At 35.9% G+C, this 18,306-nt stretch overlaps 1 protein-coding gene and 1 pseudogene across 9 annotated transcripts in view; both read left to right on the top strand.

Moving 5' to 3' along the window:
* ATXN3 (ataxin 3) overlaps positions 1 to 18,306 on the top strand; it is a 31,906-nt gene that overhangs the window by 4,071 nt on the left and 9,529 nt on the right. For 5 of the 9 annotated variants that reach the window (XM_039884047.1, XM_039884042.1, XM_039884041.1 and 2 more), the window contains 8 exons: positions 2,607 to 2,771; positions 3,034 to 3,078; positions 4,777 to 4,862; positions 5,291 to 5,357; positions 7,539 to 7,626; positions 12,263 to 12,395; positions 12,722 to 12,888; positions 14,171 to 14,267. In XM_039884047.1, the coding sequence (XP_039739981.1) occupies positions 2,718 to 2,771; positions 3,034 to 3,078; positions 4,777 to 4,862; positions 5,291 to 5,357; positions 7,539 to 7,626; positions 12,263 to 12,395; positions 12,722 to 12,888; positions 14,171 to 14,267 (737 nt within the window). In that variant the 5' untranslated portion in view covers positions 2,607 to 2,717. Of the gene's footprint in view, positions 1 to 2,606; positions 2,772 to 3,033; positions 3,079 to 4,776; positions 4,863 to 5,290; positions 5,358 to 7,538; positions 7,627 to 12,262; positions 12,396 to 12,721; positions 12,889 to 14,170; positions 14,268 to 15,199; positions 16,578 to 17,843; positions 17,917 to 18,306 lie in introns of those variants that run through there. The other 4 variants (XM_039884044.1, XM_039884043.1, XM_039884046.1 and 1 more) reach the window with 3 other exon arrangements.
* LOC120619912 (uncharacterized) lies at positions 4,431 to 4,549 on the top strand (annotated as a pseudogene).

The raw sequence follows: 18,306 nt of genomic DNA, 5'->3' as shown, positions 1-18,306 counted from the left end.
AGATACTGACTCTCCCTTCACCCTGCAAGGGTAGCCACTATTCTGATCTAATATAGACTAATTTTGCCTGTTTTTGAACTTTTGCAAATGGAATCATAGTGTATACTCTTTTGAGTCTGTCTTCTTTTTAACATTGTTTGAGAGATTCATCTGTATTCATGCAGGTAGTTATAATTAATTAATTCTCATTGTTATGTGTTATTCTTTCGTGAATAAAACACAATTTAGCCATTCTGTTGTAATGAGCATTTCAGTAGTTTCCACTTCGGGGGCCATTATGAATAAGTACTGTTTCCATTAACATTCTGACACACATCTTTTGATGAATGTATGTTTGCATGTTTTGTTTGCATTCTCTACCTAGTAGTGGAATTGCTAGATCACAGAGTGTACATATATTAAGCTTTAGTAGATACTGCAAATAGTTGTGTTTTTTTGTTTTTGTTTTTTTGAAGAATAATCTTTCTTTTTTCTATTTATTTCAATTAAAGTTGGCATTCAATATTATTTTTTATTAGTTTCAGATGTACAGCATAGTGGTTAGACATTTATATAATTTATGAAGTGATCCCTTAATTAGTCTAGTACCCACCTGGCACTGTACATAGTTATTCAAATATCATTGACTATGTTCTCTATGCCATACTTTACATCCCCATGACTATTTTGTAACTACCAATTTGTATTTCTTAATACCTTCACTTTTTTCACCCAGCCCACACAACTCCCCTCCCCTCTGGCAACCATTAGTTTGTTCTCTGTATCTGTGAGTCTGTTTCTGTTCGTTTATTTTGTTCTGTAAGTTCTACATATAAGTAAGATGATATGGTATTTGTCTTTCTCAGTCTGCTTACTTCACTTAGTATAATACCTTCTAGGTCCATCCATGTCATCACAAATTGTAAAATTTATTCTTTTTTATGGCTGAGTAATATTCTATTGTATATAAGTACCACATTTTTTTTTATCCAGTTGTCTATTGATGGGCATTTAGGTTGTGTCCATAGTAAATAATAGTTTCGATGTCTCTAGTCCTCCCTCAATATTTTAGCCATTATGGAGAGTGTGTAGTAGTAGTAATACATTGTGGTTTTAATATACATTTCCCTAATAGTAATGAAGTTGAGCACCTTTTTGTAGTTTTTAGCCATTTGGCTAGCCTCTTGTGAATGCTGGTTTGTCTTGTCCATTTTTCAGTAGAATATAGTAGGACATCTGTATATCCTTCAGTTCACAGTGTGGTATTCAGTGGGAGTTGCTCTCTGGTGGTAGGAATACAATAGAAGGAAAAGGAGGTGGAGGCAAGTCCTCTTACTAGTGTGGCTTCACCTTGAGGGATAGATGGTTTCTTCTTTACTATAAGCTACTCATTTCATACCAGGTTATGAAGATCAATTTATCTCAGCTCCCACTCAGACGCAAACTATCTCAGTGCTCCGTCCTATTCCATTATATATATATATTCTCTGTATCTTTTTCAGCAGCTGAATTTTGTTCCTAGAACATTAATTCATCAGAAAAAAATAATGTGTTGCTCTTTGGAATCACTAACTATTGTGTAACATAGCTCAGAACAATTGCAGGGTGTCAGACAGGCTGGATTAAGGAGTAGACTTTAGTGGGGAAAGGTCTATGAAATTTAGAGCTTTGGGGTAGCAGGAGAAGAAAGTGTTCTCCTGTCTGCCATCATACCACAGAGAGGTAAACCCTGCGTCTGTGTTCACAGGAGGGATCTCATCTACCTGTGACTCTCCCTTCTTAATAGGCAAGCATGGGAAAACAGCACTGTTGTAGGGAGAGGGGTGATAAGCAGGCTTCTCAGTGCCAGGCAGTCTAGACGTAGATTTGGGTTGCCATATGTGTAAGAAAGCCAGCTGCCCAGCACCCAAAGACTCTGGGGCCCATGGGACATTATACTCCCCCTTCTAACAGGAAATGAACGATCCCATGAGGAGCTGGGCTTGGATGCAGGCTCCCTTGCCGGCTTGTTCAGAAGTGAGCTCCAGGGCTGCTTTTTGGACAGCCTTGCTCATTGCACCACACTGTGTGCACCTTATCTACAGAGCTCTCTGAAGAGGACCTTGACTCTGCAGCTACAAGTCTTAACATCGAACAGAATTTTTCTTACCTGTATCAGTTCTTGTCAGTTCTTGAGATATGAAATTACATGAACAAGCACTTAGACCAAGTAGAGATTGTCTTGTTAAAAGAACAAATGTTCTAGGGATTAAAATTCCCTTTCAGCATTAGTAAATTGCCATGGAATCTTTAAAGATGAATTTATGTTAGGCACTGAAAATGAGGGAGGCTAAATATTTAGAGTAATTTTTAGCAAAATATGAAATTTGGTATATTTGATAGATAATGTTTAATATGAGTCATTCTTAAGGTTTTGATCATAGCTAAATTATTGTAGTTTCATTAATGATAGAATTATAAAATATTAAAGGAAATGCATGTACTTTATGTTAATCATATTTATTTAAAGCTAAAAAGGTTCAGTTTGACAGTGTTAAGAAGTTAATGATTAAATTTCTCTTTAAGGAAAGACATTGTACCAAGCTGTTTAACAAATCACATTTGAATTTTTCTTTTGGACATATTAGCAAGAAGGTTCACTCTGTGCTCAGCATTGCCTGAATAATCTGCTGCAAGGAGAATATTTTAGCCCTGTGGAACTGTCTTCTATTGCACATCAGCTAGACGAAGAAGAGAGGATGAGAATGGCAGAAGGAGGAGTTACTAGTGAAGACTATCGCACATTTTTACAGGTACTGATTTTAAACTCACCAAATTACGTTGTGGTTTTTTTTGTTTTTTGTTTTTTGTTTTTTGTTTTTAATGTGGGTATTGTTTAGGAAAAAGATAAACCATTCTTTCTATTGGGATCTGACTTGTTAATTATAACTCTACTCTTGACTTTGTAAATAGGACTGCACAAGATGTTATTTTAAATACGCATGCTAATGACAGTTTTTATCTTTCTCTCCCCACCCTCAACCCTTGCCTCAACAACCTATCCAAACTGAACAGCAGCCTTCTGGAAATATGGATGACAGTGGTTTTTTCTCTATTCAAGTAAGTAGTCCTAGACAAGTACTGAGTGTTGTTTAGGTCCCAGGCACTGTTCCAGCTCAACGTATAGTTGATAAGAGTACATTTTCACAGTCACTAAATTTCCTCCAATAGATTGTCTAAGAATATAAGATTGTACTCCAGAGTACTAGATTTTTATATAGATAAACATGAAAACTAGGATTGTAGAATCTTCATTTTAGAGTAGGGCTGTTTGAAAGGATATTTAATTTGCATCTAGATGCCAATAATCTTAATTCCAGTAAGTCATAATCTTTTAAACTTACTATCACTTGTGTAAATTTGAGAAAATGTGACACCTTGCTACCTTCTCTTTAGATCAGCTTACCCAGACTGGATTCCTTTATTATGGTTTTTGGCTTTTGCTTTATTATTATTATTATCATTATCATTATTATTATTGTTATTATTATTATTATTATTTTAGCATATATTCACCCATAAAATTCAAAGGAAGCTATATTACTTATGAAACTATTTTATCTGTGGGTCTTTCAGTTTGACACCTGGGAGGTATATCCAGAGTTTTTTCAGAACCTCTCTTGAGGGACCTATTTCTGCAGATTTCTTGGTTTGCATTCCCCATATATTGTTCTGGACTCCTCATTCACCAGCATTTCCATTCATTGCTTCCTGTGGACTGCTACAGGTAACAGCTACAGCGGGGTGGCCCAGCCCTTGCCATTTCTTTTGCGGGGCTGCCCTGGGGTGCTGCCCTTGGTGCTGATTCCCATTTGCCCACTACATTCATTCATTGCATTCACTTTTTTTGTCTGTGCTTCTACCTGGTTCAGTTGCTTGTTTTTTGGCCGCCTTGGAGGATAGGTTGTGATTCAGAAATCTCCCTTCTTTTCCCCCAGGCAGTTTGAAATAAGCACGTTTATTTTTTGTTATTATTGTTATTTTTAATTACAAACTTATGTTAATAGAAGTTTAAAATCTATGGACGCTTCGGTTTAACTCTCTAGAAAAAACTCATTTTAATAGACATATAATTATTACTATTTACAGACATCAGGTAATAGTAATTCAAATAAATTGAAATATAATTTTTCTAAAGCAGGACCCATAGCAGCCAGATTTCCATATGTATATATACGTATATGTATTTATGTATGTATATATAGTGGACTGGTTTTAAGGATAGCACTTACTAGATAGAATATACATCTGGATTTTTGAGGCAATTTTATCTAAGAATTGTATGGTTCTCTGGAATATCCCAGAAACCTAGTGTGAAAAAGCACTCTTTTAATGCTACATTTATAGATTATTTATAGATTTAGTGATATATCTATACACCTGCATATACTTATTAAAAACCGTAGCTTTCTGACTACGGTCATGCCACCCTGAAAAAGTCCAATTCCGTCTGATCTCGGAAGCTAAACAGGGGCAGGCCTGGTTAGTACTTGGATGGGAGACCACTTAGGAAGAGCAGGTGCTGTAGGTGTAAAAAAAAATAATAAGGGATTGTAAGCTGATAAGGTCCTTGCAATCTGTGAGGTCAACCAAGGGTTGCCTCGCCTAAAAACAAACCAAAAAAAAGACCCATAGCTTTCTCGGGAAATTGATGTGTGAACAGTACAATTGTTTATACAACTAACCTGGCTACCCTACTTACATTTGGAATTGAATGGTTTAGCTCATGAAAACTTACAGTTTTTTTTTTTCCCACAGGTTATAAGCAATGCCTTGAAAGTTTGGGGTTTAGAACTAATCCTGTTCAACAGTCCAGAGTATCAGAGGCTTGGGATCGATCCCATGTAAGATTTTATTTTGCTTTTCCTACATTTCTTTTCTTATATTCGATTGTTAAAATTATAATTTCTTAAGAAAAATGTATTTTGAATGCCTTCATTTTGATGTGCTCTGTTTCATTCCCTATTTCACCTTTTGGGGATATCCATGAACACATGCCCTCTAAGCATGTCCCCTTCCTGGCAGCTCAGTGTCTGGTGGCACAGAGCTGATCCTTTAATGCTGTGTGATGCCATCGTTTTTGCAGAGCGTCGATAATCTGCAGAGAGATTCATTCTGTTTAGTAATTTTTAAAAATCAGTGATGCTTAACTGTAAACATAATTCTAAATCATTGTAGGTTTTGTATAATACTTGCCAGTAGAAAAACTAAAGGATTATGAACTCTAATATTTCAACTTAATATTGGGTCTGTATTTTTTTTTCTTTTCTAGAAATGAAAGGTCATTTATATGCAATTATAAAGAACACTGGTTTACAGTTAGAAAACTAGGAAAACAGGTAATGTTTCTTCTTCTTCCCTGTCTTTTTTCTCATTCTGCACTCCATTTGCAACTGAAATTTAAAGGATTAGTGCCTCAAAGATGAAGAAATTCAACAGTAATGTCGGATGGGGGCCATGGTTTCAATCATGACAGATAGAAATTTACTTTTAAAAGACAATGTCAATTTCCCTTATATATTTATATGTGATGACCATATACAGGTTAGCTGTATCATAAGAAAAATTGTCTTTAAGACAATGCACACGTGGTTACTGTGTGTTTTATGTGATAAATATGTTCTGTCAGCTGACTTCCATTTATAGTTTTGTATTTATCATGGTAGTATCAAAAAGCTTGAAACAGTGTTCACCATGAATAAAAGTTTCAACCATGTTTGCTTTAGCTTAACAAGATTAGTCACATTCAAAAATGCCACATAACACATATATCCACATAAAAATCATTACATTTTTTAAAAAAAAAAAGGACATGGAATTGTCTTCAGCAGGCCTTTTTTAAGATAAAGAAATGTACCTAATATGTTATTTCTAAAAATAATTACCAGTGGTCTTCGTATATTTTAGAAGCAGAATTATTTAAAGTCCTTTTTTTAGAATTTTGAATCTTTGAAAGAGTGTTATTGAAAGTGAGCTAATACAATAAAAAGGAATTAACTATTGATACATGCAACAGCATAGGTGAATCTCCAAATAGTTATGCTGAGTGAAAGAAGGTAGACGCAAAATACTACCTACAGTATGGTTCCATTTATATGGAAGTCTAGAAAATGCAAACTTATCTGTTGTGTCAGAAAGCAAATCAATCAGTGGTTGCCTGGGGATGAGGAGGTCGAGGGAGAGTGAAAGAGGATGCCAAGGCCACAGGAGACTTGGAAGTGATGAGTATGTTCACTCTCGGTTGTGGTGATGCTTTCGTGAGTGTATGCGTATGTTAATACTTCGCAGGTTGTACACTTTAAATGTGTGCAAATTATTGTGTGTCAGTGACATCTCAATAAAGCTGTTTTAAAAAGTAAAATAATACAAAAGAAAAAATGAGGTCAGGAAATAGTGCATTGAATTAAATCAGTAAAAGAGAATTCAAAAACAAAAGACCTTGCTGTTATCTTTTAAGTCAGCCACCTGGAAGCAGCTTTGTTGTAAGTAATTACTTCTTCAGGTCCCCCCTCAGGGGCTCAGAGCACGCAGAGAGGAGTCGGGGTGCAGTAGAGGTGATCCAGCTGGAAATCAGCTCTAGGGAAAAGCCAGGCAGGACAATGCTAAAATTATTTAACCTCTGGGTTTTATTTATATCTCTGGAAGTTATGATCCAGAATTCTTTACTTTTTTTTGTATAATCACTGGATTTTTTAAGATCTGAGGGCTTAGATTACAGAAGTTCTTTAAATTGATTTGCATCTAAACATGTCTATTTTGAAAGGTTTTTAAAATTTTAGTTCTTCAAAATTGAATTTCTGCATTTTAAATTACTTTATCTTTGACAGATACAGGATATGTCAAATTTTAGCTTATTATCTTTGGCCCTAATTTATATTTTTGTTTAAAATTGTATGAGGTCCCTGTTTAATGACAAAGATGATGAAAAAAGTATCGTAATGTATGTCAAAATTCAGGAAAAGTAGTTGGTCATGATGCTGACAGTAACTCTTGAAACTTTTTGTGTCTCGTGAGTTAAATTAGGACTCCTATGAAATAGTGACTAAATGGTGTTAATGACACGTGATGTGGATTAGTGATCTTTTTAAAATGAGTTGGTGATTGCAAATTTTTTTCCTGGAATAGCTGACTTTCTCACAGTTGAAATCTTTGACCAAAATTATCAGTAGCGGGAAAACGTGTAGTTGTCATTTTTCTTCCACACCAATATAATGTGATCAGATTATGCTTTTGTCAGGCATGCTTTGGAAAAGAATTAAATTATAGCCATCAAACTGATACTTAAAATACTATCGGTTTCTGTTTTTTTTGAGGGGGGGTATTTAAAGTTTACGGCTTACAGTAAATTTATTTTTTTAAATCACATTATTTAATTACTTAAAAAAAAATCTTGGTTTGACATGCGTCCAGTGTTTAGACAGTCATACTGAGTTTAGATGGGTTAGATCTATTCTTAACGTGTGAAACTTCTTTATTAATTATAATGTACACTAACTTAAATTTTGGCAATTTTTTTCCAGTGGTTCAACTTGAATTCTCTCTTGACGGGTCCAGAATTAATATCAGACACATACCTTGCACTTTTCTTGGCTCAATTACAACAGGAAGGTAAATAACGATGGAAAATTTTATAATGTTGTCTTTCAAAGTAGCTAAAGAAAACTAGCTCATTAGATGTGAGTGTAACAATACTGTTTTTATGGCAGTGGCAGTGAAATAATCTTTGTTTTACATGTTGAACTTGAGGTTGTGATTTGACTGATACTGTTCAGAGTTCTCACTGACACTTGGCCCTCCCCCAAGGATGCTGCTTCCTTTGCAGCTCCTCTAAGTAATGGCTCTTTTTTCTTCCACACCCCACATGCCACAGGGCCGGGGAGAAGACCAGGTATTCTTCTTGCTCCTCTTTGCCTCTTCTAAGCCACTGTTCTTCCCTAAAAGCTCCACCTCCTTTGAAATACACCCCACTAGTTTGAACTCTACCCTCTGCTCTTTTGCAGTTATCTGTGATCCTCCCCCTTTCCATTGAAGATTTTAGGATCTGACTCACTGTCTTCTTTCTGCTTCAACTCCTTTCAGCATTCTTAGTGATTTCTATATCAAAAATCAATTCAATCCAATACTTTGCTTCTTACTTTCAAAGATCATTTTTTTCACTCTTGCCTTGTTCCCAATAATTTTGCCACCTGCAACTGCAAGCATCATATTCTTTGACTATTGTTTCCTATCTTTGTACCACATTTTCTCTTTTTTTTTTTCCATTCAGACAATTATTTAAACCCTACCACAAGGCCCAAACACTCCCCTTACAGTCTTCCTTCCTTCCTTCCCCTCCTTATTTTCTATAATCCATCATAATCACTCCATTCAACTTCTTTCTTCTTCTCTCCCTCCATCATAATTTCATGATAAAATTCCAAACCTAGTTAAAGCCAATCTTGGTCTTGTCCATTCTTATACCAGAGCAGCTGAACATGACTAAAGAAAACATAAAATGTGATGATTGATTTTGCTTTAAATTTATGATTACAAATTTCAAATGAGCCTTTAGTGCTACTTGCCATTCCTACTGTGATTTTTCAGTAAGTTCACTTACTCTCTATGATGGTTACTTCACAGCTCGTCTGTTCAAACTTCTAACCACTCCCTTCTCCCTCCCTGACTCCTAGCTTATGGCCTTCCTTTATATTCTACCGAGGAAACAGAAGCAATTGAAAGAGAACTTTCTCATCTTTCTACCAGAAAATCTGTCCACTTGCCTATATCTCTGCGTGGGCTTTGAGTCTATTAAGATGGATGAATCGTCCCCTCCTCCTAACCAAGACCAACCTCTCCACAGTGGGGCCGCTTCCCAGCTCCTCCCACCTACTCAAGATCTTTGCTCCTGCTTTTGTCTCTCCACTCCTGCATGATCAGTCCCCCCCCCCCATCACGTGGTATTCCCTCAGCAGAGAAATAAGCTCTTATCTCCATTGATCAAAAAGGAAAAGCTTCTCTATCCGGGAAACTCCAGCTGCCTCCCATTTTTATTTTCTCCTTAGAATTATCTCCGGTGTGTTATCCCCTATTCATGAACTCATGAATAGTTTACACTGTCACAACATGTCACTGAAAAACCCTCTTCTCAGTGTCGCCAATGACCTCTGCACTTGCCAATGCCAGTATTCAATTCTCAGTTTTTCATTTGACCTCATCTTATTTAAGAGTATAGTTGATTATACCCTCCTTTAAACAGTACAAAATAAAACTTATTGAACATTTCAAACGAATATAAAGTATAGAAAATAACATAATGAACCCTCATGTATCCTGCACCTAGCTTCAATATCTCATGACCAGTCTTGTTTTATCTATATCCTACCCACATCTCCTGTTTATTTTGAGCAAATACTAGGCATCTTATCATTTTCTCTGTAAACTTTTTAAATTAAAAATTTTAAAAGCAAGGACTCTTTAAAAAATAGCCACGATACTATAATCACACCTAAAAAAGTTAATGACTGCTTTCATAATATCAAATACTCAGTCAGTATTCAGATCCCCACTCTTCTTAGTTGTCTCTTTATGTTTTTCACATTTTAATCCAGGTTGAAATAAAATTTGTTGATTGAATTTGGATTGGAATATCTCTTAAAAATAGCAGTAGGTTTCATCTCGTCTATATTTTTTCTTCGATTTACTTTTTAGAAGAAAATGGGTCATTTGTTCTGTTTCCCACCTTCTGGATTTTGCTGATTACCTCCCTGTGTTTCTCTCTCAGTCCTGGATTCCCAGTAGCCTAGTCTTTAGATCAAGAGGCTTGATCAGATTCAGGTTGATTTGGGGGGACAGAAGACTCTTTCTTTACAAGTGGTGTGGCACTTGATGTCTGGTTGTCTCTCTTTTTGTGATCTGAGTAGCTGTGGAACATCAATGCCTAGTACATTATTTTATTTAGGATTGCAAAATGGTGATATTGGATTCTCATTATTCCTTCATTTATTAGCTGAAAGACTTCTATAAAAATAAATTTTCCCATATCAATTATTTGATTATCCTGAAGTATAGTCATATAGTCAAAGCAGGATAAATATTTCTTTACTTCTGCCAGTTTTTTAAATGAATTCGTTTCATAGCGTCTTTCTTCCAAAGGCAACCAATTAGTTGTTTGTTATTTTTTCTGTAGTGTCATTCTAAACTAATCCATTAAAACATAGTTCATGTGTTTCAGTCCATTATAACATTGGTGTTGATACCCTAATTGTCCCATCTTGGACCAGTGGGAAACTTTCGAACTTGACTCCCAAATTCAAAATGACCAATGTAGCTTTTTAAAGCCTTTCTTTCTCATATAACCAGAATTTTCAGGCTTATCATATATATATTTCCTGCCCTTTTAGTAATGGCCTTTAGAGATCACAGTCTGGGCACTGGTATGCTTATCACTAATGGGCTGGTCATCACGTAGTTCTTTCCAGTTGACATATAAGATTATAGTATTGTAATTTCTTTGATTTTATATACTTCCATCTCTTTTATCCCTAAAACCTTGATTCCTAACTATATCTTCCCTTCTTGAAATACCATCTACACTTGGCTTCCAGTCCACAATTCTCTGATTTTCCTCATATTTCGTTGGCTGCTTCATTCAGATTCCTTTTGTGGATCTCACTCTTTCCAATCTCTAACTATTGAAGTGACCCAGAGTTCAGTCCTTGGACAGCTTCTTGACTATGTGCTGTCTCATTATTTTAAAATCTCTAAATAAGATCTATATGCCAATAATTCCCAAACTTTCATCTTCTGCCTAGATATCTACCTTGAACACCAAACTCGTAACTTTGACATCTCCACTTGGAAGTCCAGAAAGTATTTCAAACTGAACATTTTGAAAGACTATAAAAGACTACAATTTTTTTTTTTCCTTCCCATCCGTGCTATCCCTCAGGTTTTCCATTTCAGTAAGGATCACTCTTCTTGCACTCTAGTTCTCATTTATTATATTGATAAGCCCAGAGTGGTTTTTAAAAAATATAATGCAGTTTATGGCACACCCTCACCCTTCACTGGCATCCCAGGATACTTAGGGTGAAATCTAGTCTTTAATAAAACCTGAGATCATTACAGTATCACCTGAATAAGACAGAGTTTCTGCTATTCGTGATGCTCTTCATGGGATGCCGTAGTGAGCTGACATTTATTCTAGGATCTAAAAACGACTTACTGGCTCAACACATGTTAAACCATCTGAACTCTGAACACACTTGTCCTTGTAAAACCAAAAAACTTAAGTTTATTAACTTGTTACTTATTATTACTGTTTTGAGTTTTTTCACTAATACTCCTTTCGATCCTTGTTTGTTTCATTGTCTGTTTTTATTTTTTATTATTTATTTCATTATCTGTCAGCACTCACAAGGATATCCAGTAATAAATGCCAAGGTTTAAGAAAATTTTATGGTAGAAAAATGTAAATTGATTAGAATGACTTCGATGTAGCCCACCGTTATTCAGTTTTTCTGTGGAGTATCCAGCTGGGGAAACCCTGGCTTTCTAGAATCATATTTATAAAAATTACACAGAATCACTGTATTTCTTTTAAAAGATAAGACACACTTTTAATACCTTGACTAGATGTTGGGTATTGGCTTCTCAGACCGGCCTTGTTTCAGTTGGAGGGTGGAGCTCAGGGTGAGGGGGGCATCTATTTTTCCAGATGACTCATTTTACCCATATTACACGTTATTATATACATTATCTGATTGTGTCCTCACAACAGCCCCATGAGAGAAGGTATCGTTTGTTTAACAACTGAAGAAATCAATACATAGATGGGTAACGTGCTCTACCAGTGACCTTGCAGCTAGAAAAGGGAGGAGCCGGGATTAAAACACAAACTGCAATTCCGGATCCCTTGATCTTACCCACTCCTTTACCTGCCTGTTACCATTTAGTGAGCATCCCACATGGTCAGGCACTGTTTTAGGAGAGCCCATTACAGACACTCTTAATTTCTCCTTGTCTCTCTATGAGATGGTCCCACTTCGTAAGTGAAGAGAGTCAGACTCAAAGACTTAAAAGTAATTTGTCATAGATCACCCTGCCAGTAAGGATACAAATCATTATATGAACTCAGGTCTTTCTGACTCCTCAGCTTGTATTCTTTTCATTACTGGATTCCGTGCTGCCTCTCTATCCGCTATCATTTTTAATCAATTATGAATCTCTTACTAGCTGTTTTAGTTTATTTTTGCCTTTTTTTTAGGTTATTCTATATTTGTTGTTAAGGGTGAGCTGCCAGACTGTGAAGCTGACCAACTCCTGCAGATGATCAGGGTCCAGCAGATGCATCGACCAAAACTTATTGGGGAAGAATTAGCACAACTAAAAGAACAGAGGTAAAATTATGCAGTATAGAATATATTTCATTACAAGAATTTAATTTTCTTGCTAATATTGAATGTGTGGTCCCTTTATTGTTGATGATTTTTTTTTAGACCTTTATATTTTAGTGAAGTTTGTTGGTTCAAACTCGAATCAATCATTTGGATCACTTCAATATATTAACTTAGAGTCACATCACAATACAATCTTAATATTATTAGACTTTATCTGCAAGAAAATGTATAAGTTTTGACTTATGTAAAATCTTTGGTTTATAAATATCTTTATATCAAAAATATAAGACTGGTCTGCAGTTATTATCAGTGCTTTCATTCTTCAGAGTCCAGAAAACCGATCTGGAGCGAGTCTTAGAGGGAAATGATGGGTCAGGAATGTTAGACGAAGATGAGGAGGATTTGCAGCGGGCTCTGGCACTAAGTCGCCAACAAATTGACATGGAAGATGAAGAAGCAGATCTCCGCAGAGCTATTCAGCTCAGTATGCAAGGTATAGACATTCTGACATGGTTTTTTTCATTGTTGAAGAATCGAGTCAGATAATTCTTGGTTCCTCTGGTGGTAATGAACTGTTCTTTGACGGTAACTGCAGAAGCAATAGCTATGTGCAATCAGCTCTTTTTTTTTAGTTTTCTTGAAATATAAATAACTTTTTACAACCTATGTTATATTAGGACTAGTTATATTTTTATTTCTGGTTATTCGTTTGGTTTTAATACTGCACTAGCGCAGCAATAAACTGAAGTTAACCTTTGTGAGTAGAAGTGGTGGGGGGAGCTTATTCAGACCAGCTGTTGCACAAGTGTATGCTATTGGACACAAAGGGAGGCCTGGACAAAGACTATAAATTGATTTTACAAAAATCTAATGTAAGTGGCTGTGCAGCTTACAGCTTAAGCCCGCTGATGGGCTGCTGTCATTGTGATATAAGCCCATCAGAAGGGGAGAGTGAGACATACCCCATAGGGGACCCGGGTGCAGGGCAGTGTTTGGGATATAGCTCAGAGTGACTTCCATAAAAGTGTAAGGTGTTTCTTTTGTAGTTTTGTTTTTATCCAATTTATGTGAATTTACCTTCTATTTCCTAATAAAATTATTCACTGAATTCCTTAAATATCAAAATAAAGTTGAGGTTTCATTAATAACAAGATTATATTTTTTACCTTCTGTTTTATCCTGAATGTCCCATTCCTCTGAGTTCTCCATATGGCGTGCAGTCCAATTGTCAATTAGTAGACCCCTGCTGGATCAGCCCAATAATGGACAAACACCAGCTTTTATGATTTTAAATATTTTTGTGTGATTCACTCTTCTTACCACTTCATTTCACAATTTGTGCAGAATCTCTGGTTGGTGCGATTATCACATGAGACCATGGAAGCATACTTAAGTTGTTGTAGGACCCAAGTGTTTGAGGATAGAACACAGAGATGGGTCGTTTTATGATCACGTGCTTTAAGTTGCTTCCAATGAGTTAGAGCACACGAGAGCGCTGTTAGTGGCTCTTCTACCCAGTTGGTGCTGGGCGTAAATCCTCACATCTGATAACCGCAGTGGGTCACAGCTTGGTTCTAGTGGACCCAGGTTACATTTGAACTGCCTTATTCAGATTTTCCCTGAGGTTTTCAGAGCTTTTCTTATATTTACAGAATAGTAGCAGAATGTTTTTAAGAAGAAAACTTTTTAAAAGCTTGTTCACATAAGTATAAACATATGTTGCTTTAACCAGTAAATAAAATGATTGTTTTTGTTGTGTTTTCTTTTGTTTTCAGGTAGTTCCAGAAATATATCCCAAGATATTCCACAGACATCAGGTACACATCTTACTTCAGAAGAGCTACGGAAGAGAAGGGAAGCCTACTTTGAAAAGTAAAGTAGTTGGTACAAAATTAAAATTGCATATTCAATATTTACTTTGGCTATTTTGTCTATTTGTGAACTTACAGCTTTGGATTAAACTATTCTCTCTCTCTTTTTTTTTTTTTAAAAGACTGGTTACTGCCTAATCCTTTGAACATTGGAATGTTTTTGTTTTTGTTTTTGTTTTTTTGAAATTTACAGATAAACAAAATGTAGTTTTAGGAAAACTTTGTCCCACCGCTAATTAAATTTACATGAAACAGGATGAAGGAAATGCTGTAAAATGTCAGTCATCAAAAGGAAAATAGAAAAATGGAATTGGGTCAAGGCAAGAACAGTTTAGTGATCTTTTGAATGCGCTTATAGGTTACCTAATCCTACGAAGTTCTTCTGTCAGTAGGAAAAACAGCATTTTTTGGTAGGGAAGCACACTTACAAATACAGGTGGTGGTTAATTGTTCTGTTTATTGCCACGTTAGGGGGTACTACAGGCCTGTCAGCATTAGAGGTATAAAGCTAGACCATAAATCTGAGTCATCAGCTCCTAAAACCTAACTTTGTGCCCAGTTTTAAAAGTGATCTCAAAATAGAAATCTCAGCCCATAAAATGCCATCCTTTCCAGTGACTATTATTCACACGTCTTCCCCCCTTCCTCTTTTTTTAATGCTAAAAATTCACCTTAAAGATTATAAAATCTGTAATAGGTATTCAGATCTCAGATCACAAACCAAAAGGCCAGTGGCTGAATCTGGCCCATAATTGACTGTATTTCATTAGTTCTGAGATGCACATATTCTCACATTTCAACATCTCTTCAACTGAGAAGCAATTTACAGTCATAATTGGCAGCATTTTAGCAATATTTAAAATATTGGAGCAGTGTACATTTGATGGTATAATGAAGATAATATTTACCTTGTTTTCTGTTTTTTCCCTTAAGTCACAACTCAGAAGTATATGAAGGAAAGTTCTGATCATCTGACATCTTAATGTGAGATATTTCTAGTCTTTATTCAGTGATTAATGGGTTTAATTATATATAAAATTTCAAAATAGTGCTTATTAGTGCTTTTCACTTCCTTTAAATTTTTAAAATTAACTTATTTTTTAATTGTGATAAACTTCAAATTTTTACAAGAGTAGAGAAACCAGCATAACAAACCCCTGTTTACATATTGCCCAGATGTAACAGACATCAGCACATGGCCAGTCTTGTTTTTTATGCCCCCATCTCCCATGCTCTTCACTCCTCCATGCCCCACTGGGTTTATTTTATAATATATCTAAATCAGTATATCATTTCATCCATATTTATGTCAGTATGTATCTCTAAGATATAAGGGCTTTTTTTTTTTTAACATAGCCAAATGCTATTGTTACATAATAATGTTAATTATCATGTGATAATTATTATTGCTAATTCTGTAATATCGAATAGTGTTAAAAATGAAACTACTTGATTAGATAAAAACTAATATCCTAGAAAATTTGTTTTAAGACATATCAAAATTAAAGGATTTTACTGTCCTTTAGTAACTGATGTTAGTATTTTGACTACCTATTCACAAAGACACAAGTGTATATTAGCTGTACCCATTTTCCTATGATAGTAAGTATTCTTTGTAAATAGGCTACCTGATATTTCATAAAATGAATGTGTGCTTCATAATTTATGTCTGAATGTTTTGATCTTTGCTATTAGAATTAATAGTACAAGAAATCCTTGTACCGACGCTATGCCTCAAACTTCTCATCATTTCTTCTAATTATTCCGAGGATATCAGATTATTGGGTTAAAAGACATGAACATTTTTAAGCCCTTGGTGCAGATTTCGGAACAATTCCCAAGTGATGCTTCTACCATGTTTTTTTCAGACCTTGTTTCTTTATAGAGAAACTAAAAATGCACAAACATCTCTAAGAAAAGGAAAACATCTTTAAACTTTTTATAGTAAAAAGAATAATGCAGTAACATTCCGTAATGACTAAGTTATAATAAGCACAATGCCGGTGATAACTAATGCAGATGTTTCAGTCAACTTTGCACTCTTCTAAAATGTTTGTGCATCGGTCTGGCTCCTTCCCTGTTGGAGGGTAGGTGATTGGGGAAGAAGGTACTCAAGTGACGGTTTCCAGCTTCAACTTTTCATCTTCTGTCTTCTGGTTTGACCTTAAAAATATGGTGGGAACTTAAGAACTAGAGAATATTAAAGAGTTATGTGTTGCTGAGAAGAGTTAAGAGCTGACTTGGTGTTTCTTTTTAACATTGGCTAGCATTCAAAATCTTGTAAGCCTCAATAAAGGGGCTGAGAAACTAATATTTGCCTTTCATTAGAATTCCTGATTACTTAGCCTAGATGGGTCCTTGTCTCTCTAGCTTCCACATTTGGCAACTTGGCTCTGACATTACCAAGCTAACTCTTCTTCTGGCCCTCTCCAGACTGACCCTGCTGCTAACTTGTCACTCATTCAAATTGATAGGGTATTTTTTTTCCTGTAGAGTATTTGAAGCGTCATATTTACTGTAGTCACCACAGTATTCATGCATAAAGCAGAAAAATACTGTTAAAAATCTACCTGTTACAGATTCATAGGTTGTGAGTAAAAGTTGTTAAATATTTTCATAGCCATGATTTTTTTTTTCCCAGTAGTAATGTCTAAATCCATTTTACCTGTCATAAAACCTCAGGCAAAACCATGCTCTATCAGCTATGTTGCTATAAAACCTGCCTTTAGTCACATGTTATGAGCATCAAAAGAGTGTGTCAAACTATTTTGTAAACTGTAAAGTGTGCCGCAGATATATGTTTAGCAGCATTAATGTCTTCTCCAGGTGTAACTCTGAAATGATGCAGATTCTTTTTTTCTGTCACAAAAAGTGTATCCAAGGACAGAAACAAACGCTGTTTTCATGGTCATGGATTGCTATGATTCTTTCTTCTTCTTTATCTATCTATCTATCTATCTATTTATTTATTTAATTTATTTATTTATTTGCTATGATTTTTTTGATTGCCTAATACTTGAGCCATCACCTCAGTGGCATGACATAGTTTATCAGGTTAAGAAACAAATTATTAGAGGTATTTTAATCAGGAAAGTATTTAATATGGAAATTAAGGCCTTACACAATCTTAGAAGAGGCTGTAATAGGCCAGGCCTCTAGAATCCCAGCTTGTTTGAAGAGCTGTGACCACCGCCCCAGTTGAGATGATTGGGAATCAGGATATCAAGTTTAAGAACACAGTGCTATATAGCTGCGATCCCAGGATCTGGAAGCTGCCACCACCGTTGACTAGACATGAAGAAATGGGACAATGAAGTCATGAGGTGGAATTCTGGGACTGACACCTCCATGGCTTTACTTGCTAGCAGAGAACAATGAAAGCAGCAGCACGGTGGCTGTGCCTCGTTTCTGCCTTTTAAATCTCATGAGAGTGCTTAATTGGTTGCCAGAATCCTAGCTATAAAACAATTTAAGACATGCGGTTTTTAGCTTTCCAGCCTCTGTGACTCTGAAGGCACAGTAGAGGGCACAGTGGGAATGGATGCTGAGTGCTCTTCGAACGTGTTCTATCTTATAGTGTCATCACATTTGAAAGATGTCAAAATGGATTCAAGATTGGCAATTCATTTCTCGCTTTTCATGAATTTAAGGTAGAGTAAAAGTTACCTCTCTGAAGTCACTGTCTCATCTATCACTCACTCCCATGCATTCTGATGTTTTCTTGACTGGAAGGGGAAGAGGCAGGGAGAGATATCCAATGCGTCATAACTCCCAGCCTGTCTTCCTTGTGCCGCGTTCCAGAATTGGGGTATGCTAGTGGGAGCATACTGCCCACGTGTACATTGACCGTGCACAGCAGAGAATCGTAAACCTGTGTGAATGTCGGTATGCTGGCTCAAAGGCCAGCTGGGAGAAAGTGCGATTTCCCACTGGTTGCATTTTTTTCGTTGTTGCTCATATTTAGAACACAAGATTAAGAGGGACCCCAGGAAAAAATATGCTATTCTATTAACAGTTTTCCTGGTAATTTTAAAATTCTA

The sequence above is a fragment of the Pteropus medius genome, unplaced genomic scaffold (genome assembly GCF_902729225.1).
Source record: "Pteropus medius unplaced genomic scaffold, Ma_sr-lr_union100, whole genome shotgun sequence".
In the NCBI taxonomy this organism is placed as follows: domain Eukaryota; kingdom Metazoa; phylum Chordata; class Mammalia; order Chiroptera; family Pteropodidae; genus Pteropus; species Pteropus medius.
This window is presented reverse-complemented; position numbering and strand designations above follow the sequence as displayed.